The 19,206-nt window shown below is 42.2% G+C and overlaps 1 protein-coding gene across 1 annotated transcript in view; it reads right to left on the bottom strand.

Moving 5' to 3' along the window:
* LOC311252696 (voltage-dependent calcium channel subunit alpha-2/delta-1-like) overlaps positions 1-19,206 on the bottom strand; it is a 92,779-nt gene that overhangs the window by 10,359 nt on the left and 63,214 nt on the right. The window contains exons 17-36 of the mRNA XM_084346115.1: positions 18,207-18,299; positions 18,029-18,103; positions 17,237-17,308; positions 17,012-17,083; positions 16,852-16,913; positions 15,913-15,989; positions 12,231-12,291; positions 11,393-11,496; positions 9,409-9,493; positions 9,098-9,160; positions 7,811-7,923; positions 7,641-7,712; positions 7,148-7,215; positions 7,023-7,061; positions 6,854-6,925; positions 3,891-4,043; positions 2,772-2,824; positions 2,424-2,479; positions 863-989; positions 27-139 (exon numbers count right to left, since the gene is read on the bottom strand). Of these exons, the coding sequence (XP_084202241.1) occupies positions 27-139; positions 863-989; positions 2,424-2,479; positions 2,772-2,824; positions 3,891-4,043; positions 6,854-6,925; positions 7,023-7,061; positions 7,148-7,215; positions 7,641-7,712; positions 7,811-7,923; positions 9,098-9,160; positions 9,409-9,493; positions 11,393-11,496; positions 12,231-12,291; positions 15,913-15,989; positions 16,852-16,913; positions 17,012-17,083; positions 17,237-17,308; positions 18,029-18,103; positions 18,207-18,299 (1,630 nt within the window). The remainder of the gene's footprint in view (positions 1-26; positions 140-862; positions 990-2,423; positions 2,480-2,771; positions 2,825-3,890; positions 4,044-6,853; positions 6,926-7,022; positions 7,062-7,147; positions 7,216-7,640; positions 7,713-7,810; positions 7,924-9,097; positions 9,161-9,408; positions 9,494-11,392; positions 11,497-12,230; positions 12,292-15,912; positions 15,990-16,851; positions 16,914-17,011; positions 17,084-17,236; positions 17,309-18,028; positions 18,104-18,206; positions 18,300-19,206) is intronic.

Genomic DNA, 19,206 nt, shown 5'->3' on the forward strand with positions numbered 1-19,206 from the left:
GACAGCTGCATCAGCTAAAAGGATACACTGCTTTTCTTCCTGTGTTAACGGCTTGCTGGCACAGGCCGAGCAGAAGTCTTTTCTATCAGCGATGATAAAGACCAGGTTCGTCTTGGGCAGCTTTTCGGCGTGGTACGTCCTGGAGAGGAGCAGACACACGAGAGACACAAGAGGAGTTGTTGACACATGGGCTGGAGTCCAGGAAAGATGGAGATAAAATTTCACCGAGACATGCTTACAGGAGATAGAGTAGGAAGCTGAATATTTAACCAGAGCGCAGTGAGAAGAGGACATTGATTTTGCACTGCAGACACTTATTATTTCACATACATGACCAAGCAACACTCTTGTAATCTTTGACACAATGAAAAATCGCTCAGTCAAGTCTCATGGCTGCCTTTTATTCCCGAGGGGACGCGAACCTGCTGTGCCACCCCACCTCCAAGACCTTTACTGAATCCCACATGTCGCTGGTGCACAAATGATTTTCTCTGCCTTTTTTATGGCCGTCGTTAAAAAGAAACGTGTGTGCGGCTAATGTGCAGGAACACCGCGCGGCATGCGGGCAGGCACTCCATTAGCCGGCACGAGGGGGCCTTAAAATGGCGTATGTACACACGCATCTGCACAATCGCACACACTCGCGCGTGCCAAGACGGTGGTCCGCGTTGGTGACTTAACTTCACCTTCATGGCATGTGAATTTTTACAGCCCCTCTCTTAGCGCCGCCTCTGGGGGCTTCATTTGTGTCTCATGGATGCAAACCAATCGCTGCAGGTCAGGCAAAGTGTTTGTATCCTCCGTGAGCATGTATCGACAGTAAATGGCCGGTGTGTTGCTGAGAAGGTGTGGGTGTTTTTACCTGGAGCAGTTCAAACAGTCGAAAGTGCCACTGAAAGACCCTTGGTCGGTCCCAAAGAAGTACTGCGTTTGCTCCGTGATGCAGACCTGTTTATGCTTGCCGTCTGACATCTCGTCCTCCATCTCGGCTGCGGGATGATATCAGGTGTATTCATGTAAACAGGCGCTTTCAAAAATATACACATTTGACACAAGATTCAAACAGTTACATCATTAAAGTGTAACATTGTTAAAATAAACTGGCTTTTTGTAGCTTTTGTAAAAAATAATTGTTTGCCCACTTAGCATCAAGAGAGGACTACGATTAGAGTGCAGGAATCTAGAGCTGGCTGCCTGACAATCCCTCTCAAGACGAAGACACAAGCAGCGTGGGATCATGGGAGTTGATTTCTACCACTATGTGACTTGGGCAGAAATGCTCACGGATGAGATAACGTATCGAAGTTTGAGTCACGTTACGTTCAGTCTCGTTCACCCAGAGCCAAATGAAATGCACCACTACCGTGACAAAATTAGGATTTTTCTGGGTTTGAACATTGCTGGAAACATTTGGGATGATGTGAGTACACTCCTGGGCAGAATGGCACACTCTGGCAAGCTGCCGTTCGTGACCTCCCATCCTACTGCATCTATGTATTTGTATTTCCCGGATGAGCGATGGACAACTCCTCGCAGTAGCAGAACTTTTCTGTACCAACTATTCACACATCAGACTAATATGTTGCAATTTCCTCCATAATTTAATGTCTTTTGGTGCCTTCAAAACAATTCAATGAAAGGCTTGAAGACAGAATCGACGGGGGGTTGGAGCTTAAACTCAAATCTTTTACGATGCATGGCTTGTACTGCACTTTGTTCTTGGGGGTGTTACAATTTTGTGTTATTGCTTGTTTTTTGTTTTGTGGCTGTTTAAAATCATTTGTTTTTTGGCTGGGAAGTTAAATTATTTTTTTTAAAATAAATTCCTGAATGTGTAATGTGCAGATTTCTCAATAAAATACACGATTAGCTGTTTCCGTCAGAAGAAAAAGTCGCCTCCAGTGAATTCAGATTCAGAATTTCACACAAAGATCTTGCAAAACATGGAGAAATGAAACCCAGGCTTAATGCTCTTAAACCAGGAGAGGTTAGTCAGAAAAATGTGTTTCCTGTTATCGACCTGTTATGTTGTTTTGGATCTGCTGATAATCTGTATTGTCTTAGAGCACACACAAATAGAACTGTACATTCGCTGTGTCTGGGTCAGATGTGCAACATGTTGCGCGCATGAAATCCTCTGATGATGAATTCCTGTTCAGCTGTTCCTATGAAACGATATTGTTACTAATGCCATATTCTTGGCAGGTGGCGGGGGGTTGTGCTAGAACCTCAAGATAAAAGAAACAGTTGGAAAAATAGTGTGCTCAACATCTTTTCAGGCCTTGTCAAAGAAACTAAAATAAACATCGATTACTATTTCGTTTCTGTAACGAGGCTATTTTTGGCTGTCAGGGCCTGATTAAGGTTCGCAAAAACCCTCAAACCGCCGTTGTTTTCCACGTGTCAAATGGACAGAAACTCACCTGCGTCCAGGAAATTGGGGAATGTGATGCTGACCAGTAACTGCTGCAGTATTGACCTAAAAAACAAAAACAAACCTCATGGATGAAAAATGTCTGGAACATAACCTACAATAAATAATCTGCGTGAATGCTAATGCATCAATAAATCAAGGGAGAAGATTTTGTGGAATGCTGACTGTCTTGGGAACAATTCAGCTTTTAAACAGATGCTATATGTCCATTTTGGAGGAACAAATCCTTGCCTGCTTTCCAGCAGTATCCGAGGACTTAAATGCTTTAAAAGTGTATATATTTCTCATTAATCACTTGAAAAACACTATCAGGAAGAAGCTCTAAAGAGCGACTCACCAGGCTGCAGCTGTCGCCCACCATCCTACATTCAAAATATCAGCAATTGTGGGCTAAGGGAAACAAACAAAGTACAGATTAATATGAGAAAAGGACAAAATCAAGTCGTTCTAAGCTGCTTGAGCCTGTCTGAACATCCTGCTGTGTTTCCAGTGGCTGCAGACACCACAGAGACCAGAAAGGTCCGGCCATAGATTTTCATGTTCCTGTCTCTCGGAGGAAATTAGAACACAATCCTCCTCAACAGATGCGCGCATAAATATGTAAACAAGGAGCCAGTGAGAAAACAAAGCAGCACACGGTTTGAATCAGAGGCACCAACATGCTGTTTTGATTATGGCTAGCATGCGAGGGCCTTGTTTTGGTGAATCACGGCTGTGTCCTTTCTCTTCAGCTGATGGCGTGTTGAGTCATCGGGGAGCCTTAACTAACCGTGTTAGAGGCATCGTCTGCTATTGACGGCATCTTTGATCAAGAGATGTCTGCACCTTTCATCTCACCTTGGTCACTCGAGCGTGTTGTACACATTTGCGGGAAATTACATGGTTTTCCATTGTCTACTAATGAGGGGAATTTTTGCATCTCTGAATACCTTGGGAGTAGCCGAATCTCTTTCTTAGGTACGGTATCAGCTTGTTACCTTTACTTACCGCTACCTGTAATGACCTCTGAGCATCCAAAACAAATTAGAAACGACGCCTGCGGACGTGTTTGCGTCAATTTCGCTGTACACTTTGCATGTGATGAAAAACAGCGCCTCTTTCTACATCACTCGCTTGTGTTAGCCAAGCACACTAGACCACCTAATCCTGTTACCGTTTCTGCAACTCCCACTCTAACGCTTTCACCATACCCTCTGCTTCCCTTCTCATCTGCTCCATCCAGATTTATGGCTCCCTGGTGACTGTAGGTTAGTGTGTTCGTGTGTGTGTGAGAGACCATTTGGAAGCAGGCGAGCATGGCTGCGAATGCATCTGTCTGTGCAGAGAAATGAGCAAATGTATATGTGTGGATATCAAAATGTGTGAACATGTAAGTAAGTGTGGGTGTGCACATGTGGGTGGCTCTGTGTGTGTGTTAGTGGTTGTGTGTGAATGGTCTCTGGCTTATGTAACTCACCACGTAGACGGATCGCAGGCCTGCAGCCGCCTTGCTCTCTTTCTTGGGTTCACAGATCGACTGGTAGTCGAAGGTCTTCTTATAGGTGAACAGAGACGAGTTGACCAGGGTCGTCATGAGGGCCGGGTCGATAACACCGAAGAATTGCCCGATCTAACGACAGGAAGACATTTTTTTTTTTATATATATAGCACTTTTATATCACATTAACAATGAAAGTGTTTAAATAGAGAAAGAACAGAGCTAAACAAAAAAGCCGATTCCAGCTTCTAAAATGTTGATATTTTCTGGTTTCTTTCGTCCTTTATGTACGGAAGCCCTGAGGGGCAAGTGAGGATATTTTTTTGTTTGTTGTTTTGTTTTGTTTTCTCTCCATTTTTTTCATGTACGAGACCAAGTTTTTAAAAAAAATGTTGGGCGAATTTTTGTGGAAAACCAAGCAAATATGAATTGTTTTTAGGAGATTTTTTTTATTCAGGAGAACTTTTTTAAACGTGTGAAAAATAATTTAAAAAAATTCCAGGAGTTTTCATTTTTTTCATCTTTTTAACAGCACCATATATTGCACACATGCCTGCAGTTTTGTCTTGAGGCCACAGGACATAAATGTAACTGCTGAGCCGCTTTTAGCTCACTTTCTTCCTCTCATCATTTGTTCTGTACAGTATTCAAACACATCCAGATTTGGCATGTTAGTTGAAGGTTTAGGTAATTATTAGCAAAATGACCACAAAGCAACTAACACACGGTGAACCTGAGGCTTTCTGGAGGCCAATCCAGCCTTGACTATACATTAAAACAAATTTAGTATGTTTTTAATAGAACAGTTTGACATTTTGGGAAAATATCAGGGAAATATATCAGACTGTGCTCGACCTGACAACTTCAGAGCAGAAATCATTTCGGTAACAAGGGTGTGAGAAGCGTTTGAACCCTCACTTTGTAGATTTTACCGACTGAGGTGTTCATTTACAGAGCACTTAAACACTTTTATACAGCCATCTCCCGATTGTTAGAAGTAAAACACATGCACAAAAGCAGTCGAGGGCGTGTATACATGGGTTAAAAATGTTCACAGCGAATTTACACACACACGCCGACACGCACTCAGTAAATCACCCTCAAACCAGGATGATGGACTTCAGTATAATCTGATTAACACAGTCAACCAGGCGGCCATAAATTTCCACTCAGAGGAAGTAGTTTGTCTCGGCATCTCGGAGGTGTGACATGACCGTATGCGCGGGAGTGTTTAAGTACTTGTGTATCCAGGAGGGAGTGTGTACAGTAGGTAGTGCTCATCTATGTGTGCGTCTGCACTGAGAGATATGTGTGCACGTACGCGTGAGGAAATACAAACTATCCCTTTCCTTCCACTTTGTAAGGTCACCGTTAACAAGCCGTCCTCCGCATATCCATTCCTCTTTAGTCTAACAGCCAAAGGATATATAAATCTTCCAATCTATAAGGTAAAGGGAGCCTTCTCTCCTTTCCCCGTGCAATAACACAAATAATGAATTAACAGTCACAGCCCTGTTGGCTGCAGACTCCCCGAGGGTTTCGGAGAAAGAAAAGGAACGAGCGAGCGGGAGAAAGACATAAAGCGGGAGAGAAAAGCGAGAAGCTTACAGAGAGAGAGAAACGTTGCTCCTGTAGGAAATATGATTGAGGGCACACAGCCTTCTCCAAACAAGGCCTCAGGCCCCTGGGTTTTTAGTGCTGCTGCCAAACTTCAGAGGGCGACTGATTTATCCAGCGCACACCCAGCCCTGATTAGGAAGGAGCCGAGGCCGCATGAAAAAACATTTACTCAGATGACAGCAGGGGCCCGCTCTTAGCATTTAGCATAGGGCAAAGGGAGAAATGTGTGCGCCTACTGTAGGTGTGTTTGTGTGTGTCTGTTAATGATATGTAAAGACGGGTCGGATTGTGTTTTGAGAGGCTTCATTCATTTTTTTTTGTTACGGTTGTTGAGGGCCAATTGAGACCGACTGAAGCTTCACAATAGGTTTGGCTGATCACGTTATAGATGAGTATCTTAAGTATTTTAAGTGTGAAAGCTTATTGTTTGTGGTAAGTCAAAAAAAAACATCTTAACTCAAGGTCAACTGACTAACTTTTCCAGAGCTTTAAATTTCATTTCATGGCGTACTCCAGTGTACGGTGTTTGGTCACATGATTATATTTGGTCATATGTGATTCTGATTCCACCTGAAAGTGATAACAACTGAGCAAACAACCATTTTTTAAGGGTGTGAGACTGTGGACCATGTGCTAGTTGTTTTTGTCAATCAAAAAATCTTTCTGTCATTTTTATTGCCGAAAAAAAAAAAGTTTTTCCATCTTTACAGATGGTAGACTCAGGAAACTGATTGGAAGAAACCCTAAATTGCTCTCCAGCAATATCAACACAAACCAGTTATATCATCCTAAAATATGAATACGGGAACCATAAAAAATGTTTTGCACATGCAGAGATAATTAATTCATGTTGTCAAGATATTTGGACAAAAGCTTAAAACATCCATGTCAGCTCTCTTCTGAATTACAGCACCAAATGTAAGTTGTAAATAAGGCCTCTTTTGTAAAGATGTTATAAGTTATTACTTGCTTTTGGAAAGTAAGCTAACCCATGAGAATTAATTAATGGATTAAAAACATTTAAAACTGCATTACTACCTCTGCCAAGATTGTTGTACTTTTCTTTTCGTTCCCGTGTTTGTTTGTCAGCTGGACAACACATAATCCTGTCCCTCATCGTGCAGATCTAGATAATATGACGGATCCTGGAATTTTTCTCTCACTTTTTTGGGGGGGGTTTTCAGCATTTTTGTTAATTTCTCAGCATATAATGTATGCATTATACCTATAAAGCACTGGTTCATTAATCACTAACACAGAATTGCAGTTGACCTGCCGAGGTCTTTAGTTTTTGTGATTGAGAATAAAACGCAGAGGCCCACCTTAGAAATGTCATCATCTTGATTGGACATCACCAGGAAGCCCCCGTCATCCAGGATGGAGCACTCTACTTGCTGGAATCACAGAGAGATTGAACCGGCGTCGCATGCTCATGACTCTTGTCCATAAATAACAGCTCAAAACATAAAAATATGCATTTAAGCTTCTTACCTCGTCGTTTCGCTTACAGCCACAGATCTCATCCTTGCACTGAAAATACAGTAGAGCAGATATAATCATGAAAGGTGTGTGTCCTTGTGCAAACTGTATGTGCCATGCAGGTAGAATCTACTCACATCCACCCTCTGCGTGGTGTTGATGAAGCTCGCCATCCAGGCACTGATGTCCAACTTCACACCGACCACTGGGATCAAACACAAAAGCCAGACATCCTAGATCATGTTGGACCTCTGTGTCAACTTTACTCTCTGAACTTTCGAAAATGCAAACTTGGCCAAGGATCACAGGAGACCAGACAACTTGATGTGTGGTTTGTGTGTGTGTGTGTTTGTGTGTATATGTCAGAGTGAGAGGGAGAAACAGACAAATGAGGAGTAGCGGCCTGTAAATATCAGACGAACTGTGTGTGTGTTTCAGACGGTACAAAGGCATGAATAGGGTTAAGGCTATAGGGTTGCATATGTAGGTGTGTAAATAAGAGACATAGCTGTAAGTGTGTTTATATGTGGGTGGCAGATTGAGAGAGACAACCTGAGGAATGAGGGGTATAAATGTGTAAATACAAGCCTTTCTCTCTTTGTGTGTGTGTGTGTGTGAGTGTGTCCTTACCAGCTGGTTTGAGTGTGATATCATCTATGTCGATGTGTACTGCTCTGCTCACCAGGACCGAGTCTTCACTTGCTGCAAAAAAGAATAATAAGGGAACGCTGACTATACGTGCAAACACACCGAGGCACAGGAAAACACACACACACGCACGCATGTCGGCTTTCACTCACAGTTCTCTTTAGTGTAGGGAGTCGGAGTGAAGATGTACAGATCGTTATCCAAACTTCGCTTATAGAAGCTCGACTCGTACGTCTCTGCGTCTTCTTTCCAGGACAGCCCAGCACTGTCGTACACATTTATACAAAACAACAATGCAACTTCAAGCTTCACTTATTAAGGTAGTTATTGATGTGTTGATTGCTGGCAACTGCTGTCCTGCATTAAACCCAATAGTCCAGACTGATGTGTGCATCGCCCTCAACACCACAATCTTTTACACAAAGATTGTGCAAATACGTAGCAACAAAGACCATTCTTTGAAGTGTATTTTTACACTAGACCAAATAACGAAGGCCCCGGTGTGGGGTTTTGGTTAGCATGCCAAAAGAGCCGTGATGTTTGTGGTATGTAATTCTAGTGTGACGTTTACATACTTGTTGGACAGCGCTTTCTAAACAATAACACTGGCATAAGATGGCAACAACAAACATTTTCCATTTCCGCTACATGGGGATTGATTGCATCCTCTGCTCGGAAGATACGGATCTCTCGGACCTCATGTGTCCCCAATTTGCAGACAATTTAGGTTGCTTTGTAGTTTTTTTTATGCTTCTTTTGTTTTAAACTGCTGGTAGCTGCATCATTAACATCATAGAAGTACACATTTTAATCAGTAGCAGCTTTGATTGCTTTGATTGCAAATGATGCTGGGGTACATTTTTATGCAGATGATGCTCTTATGTACACCCCTGTCTCTCAAGATGATGCCTGAAAACTCCTCATACGGTGGTAATCCATGACTAACTTCATCCTCCCCAAATAACAAAAATAGTTATTCCCAAGGTAAATACATATGTGTTGTTACGTGCCATCTTCTCCCATTATATCTGCAATACATCTCAAATATCAGATACTTTGTTGTACTTTCAAAATGTATTTGTGACGTGTAAGATGACACTCTTTGACAATGGCCCAGAACTTACTGAAAGGATTATATAATGTAATGCTATCTGGACTGGGAGAAGCTTGGGATCTCCCAATAGCAACTGGTAGAAGTAGTTATGGATATAGGGACATGGGTCCTTGGACTGCTTTGCTTAGCGTGCTCCAACATGACTCAGACACAAACAAAGGGTGGATGGATTAATGTTCATCATGAACATAAAGCACTTTGTGGGTTTGCTGTAGCTTTCTTAGCAGACCACATCATTATTCTTTATAAGATAATCCAGAACATATTATCTACTCCTTCCCATGCTTCTAAATCAACTCCCCTCCAGGATGAGCTCGACAAGTACCTTTTGGGGTAGACCCGTGTGATCCCTCCGTCGGTGGCAACAAATCTGGCCGAGACACCATCCCTGACAAGCAGAGAAGATAAAGCTATAAAACACACAGTTACAAAAACCTGGACTGTGCTTTATGCCTGCATGACATTTACTGGTGATGGTGAAATACTTGAGCCATCTGCACTCAATTTTTCCACTTGGACATCCATTACCATATACCAAGCAACAAAATATCTGACGCATTTTTTTTTTTAGTTTGTTTTGCTGGATCACAAAAAACAATCATGGTAAACTAGGTAAAATGTTGGTGCTTCACTCACTGCAACTCGTTAGTTTTCCAAATCTTGGTTAGTTCAGAAGTGATGCCAGCATCCAGCAGCAATCTGTTCACCAGCTCCACATTACCTAAACAGAAAAACATCACTTTATTGTCAACATGTTATCTCTGGAAACCATTTGGTGTCTGCTGACTAATTAGAACATTTTAAAGTAAAAGATGCAATACGGAGCACTGGGGAAGTGTTGGTGTTAACCCTGCTAACACAGGAGCTTTGGTTCGGGACGGTACGGGGCTAACTGTTAGCATCTAAACATTGCAACATGATACAGAATGTAGACATCATGTCAAAACTGTTAGTCCTTCTCATTATGTTGATAACTCTAGTTAAGTCTTCAATGTTTTCAACCAAAATTCTTACATTTTGCACCTTTAAAGTTTCAAATCATCACATTTGAGGCGTCCCAAATGAACGAGTGCAACGTGGGAATAGGCTACAACTGATATACTGCACCTAAAAGGTCCAAAATAGAAACAGCTAGACAGACTGATGTGATGTTTTTTTGTCTTTTTTACAGAAAAATGTTCTGTGAAGAAAAGGTAACATCTCAAAAATCTCTTGTGCAGTAAGACCTAAACAGACACAACCGTATGAACCCATTAAAATATGTATTTAAAGTCTGCTATTGGTGAATGCGCCTGATGCTGACGAGGTGTAGCTGGTGGGCTGGTATAGGTGCAACAAATTATTTTTCGAGACATTCAACAAGACCACATGACAAACGTAACAGGCGATAAAAGCCGTTCGCCCACTCTTTTGTCCATGCCCGCCACTTTGAACTCTCCGACGACCCGCTCCAGTCCATTAACATCGAGGCTCGTCGATATAGCCCCACCACCTCCTCCAACCTTTATGACACACCACACACATCAGAGAAAACAGCTGGTGTAACACTTTATTCCTCCCCCCCACCCCACCTTCCCTCCTCGTGCGGTGGTTTTCATTAGGGATCCTTTATTGAAGTCAGCCCAGGAATTCCTAATGTACTTCAACTTCTTCGCCACTGCAGTGGCTTAACCAAGTAAACCGTGTAACGATACTCAAGCCGCCAATAGTCCACATGGGCCATACTCCTCTCTCTCCCCCTCTGAACTCCCTGTGGACTCCATTAAACTAGCAGCTAATAATGGTGAAAGTAATATTTCAATTGGATGAGAAGTTTTATTGATCATGTTTGAACCAAGTTCTCGTTAAAGTAAACTTAAAGGGAATCTTTTATAAATACCTGAGGACCTTTTGTTTTACTCAGCGGGCACGATGCATATCAATGAGTGTATGCAAGAAATGGCAAGGATGTTAATGCATTGGTCAGATGTTTGGGAGAAGGTCCACTGGCCCCTGATTTGTGTTTTATTGCTCCTCTCGTGCTCCTGGCTTGACGTGTCCTGCTCTTTCTCACAAACACACAGTAATTGGATGAGGTCGAGCGGCTATGGGTGGGGTGTGGAAGGCATATTACTGGTGAATATTGTGCGAGTGCGAGCGCGTGTGTGTCACATCTAAGCCGACGTGCCTCACACATGTGCACTCAGGCGTGTGATGGTCAGACTTTTAGAGTTAGCATCAAATGGGTAACACGAACACAGGGGTTCCACTTCACAAAGCTTTGCCTGGTCATGCACACCAAACAGCCAGACCTGTATTTCACTGGAAAGAGAGAGACCTCTGGGGAATAGGCTTCAGTTGACGGTCTTCCATTAAATTTTCAATGCACACCTAATGCTGAGCCAGATGGCCGAGATTCATTCGCATTTATGCACTATAGCAAATACTGTAAAGCTTAGCAGCTCTTTGTGATGCAAATGAGAGTCTGTAGTGAGAATGAGGTCCAAGTGTCCTGCAGAGTACATTAAAATCGAGGAGAAAACTTTCAGTTCTCAAGCAACATTTCAGAGTTGATGGCACCAGGAGGATGTAAGCTGGAAAGAGGCATCGCAGAGAATATTTCCCTGTTTTTGATACTCACACAACGGGTGGTTTGGAGTCTTAGTGTCGATGTAATCGTTGAACTCCATGAGGAACTCAGTGTTGTTTTTCTTCTTGTCAGGCTTTAAGTCCTTGCAGTACATTCTGTGGGAAACGAAAGCAGTTTATACAGTACTGAAGTAACGTAAGCAGAAAAAAAGTGAATCACAGGGTTGAAATTTGCCTCTGTACTGAGTCACAGTCATCAGCAGGGGTGTCAGGTTTCTACAAATCCATTTTCAGTTGCAAGGACATGATTTAATTTAATTTTGGATTTAAACATTTCTGTTTTCAGCAATGACAGCTACTGTTTGCCATAGTTGGACTATCGAGTAAGCGTGCGACGTGACGTCACAGTTGCATGCAGTAATACGTAGGATATTTCTGACTGTCACACTGTGGTGAGAGCATATGTCAGTGGGTGAGAGGATAGCCGTTTTGGGGCAAAATCCAGTCCAGTAGGTGGGGAAAATAGGACTAAAAGCTGTTTTCCACCTGCCATTTAACATCGAAAGCAGAAGAAGACACAATAAAACATCCCGTTGCACCGAACTGTGACATTAAAGCAGAGGTATGTACTGAAACTTGATCAACAGACCATTGGTTTTATGCCGTGACAATTATTTATATTATAGTTTCAGGTGTAATAACAATATTTCACAAGTCATTTGGGAACAAACTGTTAAACACAAAAAGAAAAGGACAGTCACTAGATGGCAGAAGGGTACTTTACTAAAATCTTGTGTTTAATCCAGGCACAAAACATGTGTTTAGCAGAACACGTGTTTTTCTTTAAACACAAAGAAACTGTAATCCAATTAAACTTCATGTCATCTTACCTCGGTGCAATAAACGTATAGCCGTACTCATCGAACTTGTCTGCCAGCAGGCTTTCAGAAACTGGTGAAAGGAATGAAATAGTATGAATTTCCTTCCCGTGCAGAATAATATCAGACAGGTTCAAATGAAACTGAAGTAATAATTGTATGCAGATGAGATGGTGCTCGACCGGGCAGAATGCAACACCTGTTGAATATTTAACAGTGCAGCAATAAGAGAGAAGTGCTACAGGGACCAAAAACTGAAATGAGATTTTATCTCTCGACAGACATTAACAGCACAGCTCAACATATTCATCATTAGCTCATCCCTCCTTTCAAAAAAGTTACCACATATCTACAAAACTGAAGTAAAAAATACAGAAATGTAACACTGTAAAGAATACAGTCATACACAAACAGCTAATAATCAGGTAAAACAAGAAGGACCAGAACAGACTTGGCCAGACATGCTGGGTTACGGACCCACAAGGCTCAAGAACGGGAGGAGAGAGATGAAAGTAAAGGAAAAAATACTTGCCATTTTTCCCTGGAGTGGAAAAAATCCCAGCAGAGAGAAAGGGAGCGAACGACAGAATCATCCCCCAGGGAGGAAAAGACGAGAGGGAAAAGAAAGGAGGGGGAAAAAAGGCAGGGTAAAACCACAGGGGTCAAAGGTGACACAATATTTTATTCACAGAGCGAGTCCTGAATAGAAATATTGGATTCCAAACTAAAGGTTTGAGGCCTTTGGATGTAAATGGAGACAGTGCACAGAGAGAGGCTTACGATGCGGTCAGAAGGTTTTAAACTTGTGATTTAGATGTGCTTTTAGCGTTTGTATTAGCATTCTTTTGGTGATAGAGGGTCTGCACTTCAGTGATGTATTTGCATTACAATACAGCACGTAGGAATATCAACCACAGCTCGTAACCTTAACGCTCCTTTGACATTCTCCAAAGCATGTCGTGTCGACAGTCGATTATACTGTACAGCAACATTTCTCATGACGACATGGGCTACTCCTTGTCCTCTTTGGTGGTCATGATTGGAAAATAATTGCACCCATGTGCTTTTTCTTTGATATTCGGTCACCACTTACTAATCCAACAAAGTATCTAGTAATGATGGATAGCAGGGAGATTTGGAGAGTGACGACTGCTTATATTTTCAGCTGTTTCGCACGCCTTTTCACACTGATGATGACAGTTTTGCGAATAACTGAATCGCTGCAATATCTAAGGTGCGCGGCTTGAATCCTTCCAAAATGAGAGCTGCCTTCAGGATTAATCAGTCTCACACACAGAAACATGGAAGACAAGAATCAGCATTGACAAATAGATGTGGGAAACGAAGACACGATGCACTTTTTCCCAAGTTCCCTTAGCTTTTTAAATTAACATTTATTTCCACCATCTGAGTATAAAAAGATACAAAATCGGGCTTCGGTTTGAAAACCACAGCGCTTAAAAGGGGATGCTTTGAGGGGATGTTTGATTCAATGACCACAAACAAGTCAAAACTGATGACAAAGCACACAGAAGGACAAACAGAAGAGATGAGGCTCAGTGTGTTAGCAGGGATCCTGTCTTTCATTAGCATTTGTTTAACAAGGTTGTAAAACTCAAAGTGAGTCAAAAAAGAGAAAACTAAAGAAAACAAAAAAGCAAAAACACGACTCATGTTTTGGGCACACACTCACAGCTTTCTCCTTTATGGCTTCACCTTTAAATAATGCAAACATCCTGTCCCTCCTGCTACAGCGAGTTAGTGCCAAAACCACATCTGAGGGCCATTGGAACAGGTGGGGGGTTAAATACATACATGCGCACGCACACGTACACACACACACACCATCTGCGACACACTGTGTGGGCGCGCGTTGCATGCGAGGCGCTGCTTCTGAGAGCAGACGCCAGCTTGATTCAGCGTAACAGAATTGTCATTGTTAATCAGACGTCGCTAAATTAAGAAAAACAAAAAAACAAAATGCTCCTGTGCTCCGGAGTCTGAAACACTGCATATGAACGGAGTTAGGGGGCGCAGTTACATCCAAAGTCTGCCGGTAGTGTGAGCGTAAGGAGACGGGGGCTGTGAGGTAAAGCACAGGAGGAGAATACTTGCCCACAAAGTCTGCAGGGGGTCCAACACACCAGGAATGGTCAAGAGTTGAGGAGGACGGGAGAACAGGAGGAGGGAGGAGGTTAGAAGGGTGAGGAGAGGAAAGAGAGGATTGGGAAAGAGAGCAGTGAAGACAAAAAGAAGCCAACAGGGTTACGCAATATTTTATTCAAATGGACGTTGAATAAGAATATTGTCTACAGAAGTACAGAACACTTAGAGATTAAGTAAGTTACCACTTGAAGTGTGTTTAAGGAATAATGTATGTGCACGTGTGTGTGTGGCTGTAACTATGGCTGTTGCAGGCCCCCCTAACAAGCCCATCCAAACCTCTTATTTGACCTATATGAAACGATTGGACAGGCTACTAGAGCTGCCAATAACTGAGTAACACAAAGCACACAGCCCCTGAGATTAGGCTCAGGGGCTGTGTGCTTTGTGTTTTTCTAAAGAGGCAGCAACAGCCTTCTTCGGTGTCTAACGTTAGCATAAAGCACACACACCCAGAGTAACTGTAGCGCTGCGTCGCTTTTTTGGACTGAGGTTTGTTTGTGAAGGCTATTTTGGTCGTGGGGCAGTCTGTAGTTCTGGAGGAGTGGCCCTGAACCTAGACCTCAGAGACCGGGACAACCGTTAAAAGCAGTTTCCAAACTGCACTCAATGAAACTGCAAGAAAAATGAAGGCGATGAAATCTTCGATGTGATGGATTATCAATGTCAAGCAAGCTGCCTAAAGGTGTGAAATTTAAATGTATGACATGCATCGGAAAATGGTTGGTATTAATGTACAGCTGTGTTGAGCAGATACACAACCATACTTATGGCTGTCTAAGGCCCACTTTTGGCTACTGATGGCAAACATGGAGTCAGATGGACAGACTCTAACAAGGGACGGCTCCATCTTAATTGTAGTGAACACACACACACACAGGCACACTCACTATAAAACCGTCCTTTGAGTAACACTATGAGTCAATGACATCTTTTACTAGTGGGAACAGACGTGGCTCAAAAGAGACGTGAGACGACATCGCCACACATATGGAACCTCTGATCCACTGCATGGTATCCAATAGGCTTGAGGATGAACACACACACACACACACACATACGGCCACTTGTAGACACACACACGCTCAAACATAAACACACACACACACACACAGCGAGGAGCTGTAAATGAACTGATGAGTGCTATATGTGTGAAAGGGGACACTGGAGCCTCTCGTCCCGCTGTCTGGCGACGAAAACTTTGAACAGCGCCACAACTGAGGGTGTGTGCTGCCATAGACTCGAGGAGAGGGCATGCAGGGGTTGGCGTAGATTTCTTTTTGGGTGGGGTGTGTGTGTATGTACTGTATATGAGCATGGGGCACTATAAGTGATGGACAGGAACCATAAGCTGAGGCAGGACTGTTTCTCAGCCTTACATGGAGAGCAAAATACTGTCACTGGAGAACATTAGCAGTCATTTTCCAACCAGGATCATTTGTCTTCTGTGTGTATAAATGGAAGGTAAATGTTCCTGAGTGGAAAAGCTACAAAGGGAACAGAAGATTGAACTGATTTAGATGGCACTTACATTTCGCCTGGGTGATTGTGTCGCCGATTTTAGCCGCGAGGTAATGCATACTGTAGTCAGGGAGGACCAGGGCCAGGCTGAGAGAGGACACACATACGATCATAAACAACATATCATCACAGCACGGATTAGGTTTGTTTTTTCCCACGTTGAGCCACTTTTCTGCAATTTTTTGGAACTTTAAGTTTTTGCAAGATTTTTTGTGAATCCTTATTTTTCTTTCACTGCATTGTTCAATTGAGTAAGCATTTAAAGGGTAACTCAACAAAGTTTACACACCGAAGTGTGTTTACAGGTCTTGTGGAGCGCTACTGCATATGTGAAATTTTTTTAGTATGAAGCTTGTTGTGGCTCCAGAGGAAGCTGCATGTAATCTGATAAACCCTCGCACTTTTATAACACTGTTTGACTCATTATGGACCTTTTAAAAACAAATGATCACAAGCGATACAGCAGAAACTTGGTGTCTACAATACCTACAAGCAATTTAGCCACTGAGTGACGTCACGAAGGCAATTTAAAGATTGCATGCGGCTTCTTCTTGAGCCACAAAAGCCATTATACTACTTTTGTTGACCTATAGTACTCCCCAAGACCTGGAACACAGTGCAATGTGAAAAAACACACAATAAAAACATCACATCCACCCCCAAAAATCATCACTATTCCAAAGACAATCTGTCAGTAAGTCCTGCTAAACATTTCTCAGCAGGAGGCTGAAATTACCGAATCATACACACACGTTCTACATTTTTATCTGGACTGTGTCCTGAACTTAACAACACCCTGCTGCTCCAGTCCCAATGAGAACAAAATGGTTTTATGTAATTATGAGAAACATTTCTCAAAGCATCTGGAGTTCCTCTCCCTCTGGACTGAAGTTTGCTACGAAGGTACTTCACACACGCGATGGATGAATCACTTTATGGCGATATTTACCTGTAGTCTGTCCCCTTCACTGGTCCAAAGGTGTACGTCCTCTGACCTACGTCAATGTAACGCTTTGAGGGGCGACAGTTTGGTCAGTACATGTTACATTTTCTCAACAAACGTGTTTATAACTATCATGGACTCCGACATCCTCCGAGTATAAAATTACCTCATCTTGGGATTTCACCAAAGTAGATATCGTGTAACTTCCTCTTTGAGCGTCGATCATTTGTTTTCTTATCTGTAGACCAAATCATTATAAATGATTGAATCAATTAATGAATTTAAAAAAGGAAAATAGAAATCAATCATGCTATATTCGAAAATCCCAGTGCTATTGATTTGTACATGAGCTCATGGGATCATAAGAGTTGAAGTAATCTATTTTCCAAACCTCCACTTTGATCTCGTTCTCCAGCTCTGCATCCAGGAAGTCCAGCGTTACGGGGTCAGTAAACTCTAAAGTCTAAGCGGAAAAGCAGGCAATTAGTCCGCAGCAATACTATAATTCAGAAATAACTCAGAATTTGTGGGCTTAGAGTACAAAGCCCAGAGAAATATTGACATTTTGCAGACATCACTTATTGATCTTCTGTTTCCAAAACAGATTCTTTTTCTTTTGTCCCAGGCTTTGAAAAGGGAACTAATTATGGACAAATTTATCTGTTGACGCTGACATTTGAACGGTGTAATCATCTGTGACCAATCTGTGCATGTGTTATTTACAAGAAGAGCGCATATCTCAAAGGTCAACAAGAAACATCTTGTTGGGTTTCAACAAACATCATGCCGGAGCCATCGGGACGTTTAAAAAAAAAAAAAAAAAAAGAACTGAAATGTCGGCCAAGCGATACAAACAAAGTCAGTGTGGTAATTCAGGATAAGCAGAGATGCTGCAATGTCAGTTTAATGCTAAAATCATACCTTCTTTGGGGACAAGCAAGATAACAAATCTTTTCTGCAAATGTTTTGTAAAATGTGACGACCGGTTGGCAAACGTCAGCGATAAGTCATAGGAAAATCCTTTGACAATCCAACATGTTGTGTTTTTCTTGACTGTTATTCATGTGCAACTAATGGGTTTTTAACAAAGTAACAGATAGTTGGAGCAACATCAACTCTGACTAACTGGAGAAAAAGGAAAACGTCTGGTTGCTCTGAATCAGATTATAGCGATCTGACCCACCAGTGGCTGGAGATTAGGGTGGAGCAGCACATATCCGTTCGGGTCGATGGCAAAGTAGTAGCCATTTGGTCCAAACTGCAGAAAAAAAAGGGAGTAGAGATGAAGATATCAGGAACACTGGTAGCAAATACGATATCTGCTGTATGAGTAGGCTGGCTTCTCTATGTCCTGCTCTTACAGTAAACCGAGGCGTCAGTCTCTTGATATCTTCCAGGGACACGTCAATAGCCATGACCCCCAAGATGAGCTGGTTATGATATTTCGGAGCTTTCTGAAAGGAAACCACAGGGGGAAAGAGCCACTGTGAGACAACTTTATACTTCAACTCCACAACATTGCCATTCATGTATACTGGGCCTCTCTTTTCAATTATTGTATTATCAGTGTCTGTTTGTGTCTTTCTAAATATCACGTTAGAGAATATAACATCCATTCAGACACCGCACAAACTTAAATACTCCAATATCATAACAAATCCTCTTTTCAGTGACCTGTAACGCCATTTAAGGCCAAAATGCATAGAAAAAGCTTCATTATAAGAAATACCTGTGTACGTTTGGACAGGGCCTTAGTCATTCTATGGCCTGACGTGTACATGTGCACTTTTCTGTTATCTGGTACACTGTTTTTATACTCTGTGCTGTCTGTTTGTTTGCTTTTGCTTTGTTTTTTCATGTTTGTGTTGTGAAACGGAACATTTCATATAAAAAATACTTTTTAAAAAGATAATTTTTCAACTTTTACAGTGGCAGCAGGCTGGAGGGGACATAGTGTACTTAAGTAAGGTTTTGAATGCAGGACTTGTATCTTTTATTATTATTTTCACAGAGTGGTATTAGTACTTTTACATAAGCAAAGGGTCTGAGTACTTCTTACACCACTGTGTAAGAGCCTAGTATGAGTCCTGTTGTTCTTTCTGGATGAGTCAAGTCCCTCTGTGCATTCTGAATGATTTCAAGGAAATGGGGTGCAATAGAAATCTGGACAGTCTCATTCCCAAAAGCTTTACATGCCGCCATGAGTCACTGACAAGGCATTTCCAGCCTTCGTATTCAGCCGTGGCGGAGGTTGCCTCTCGTCCTTCGAGATAGACATGTAAACTCATCTTGAAGCACTTAGCTACCGGATCATTTGTCTCCCCGCTCTGCAGGTTTGATCTCTTTTTGATATTTGCTTTA

The sequence above is a fragment of the Pagrus pagrus genome, assembly GCF_965226575.1.
Source record: "Pagrus pagrus genome assembly, chromosome: 23".
NCBI lineage: Eukaryota > Metazoa > Chordata > Actinopteri > Spariformes > Sparidae > Pagrus > Pagrus pagrus.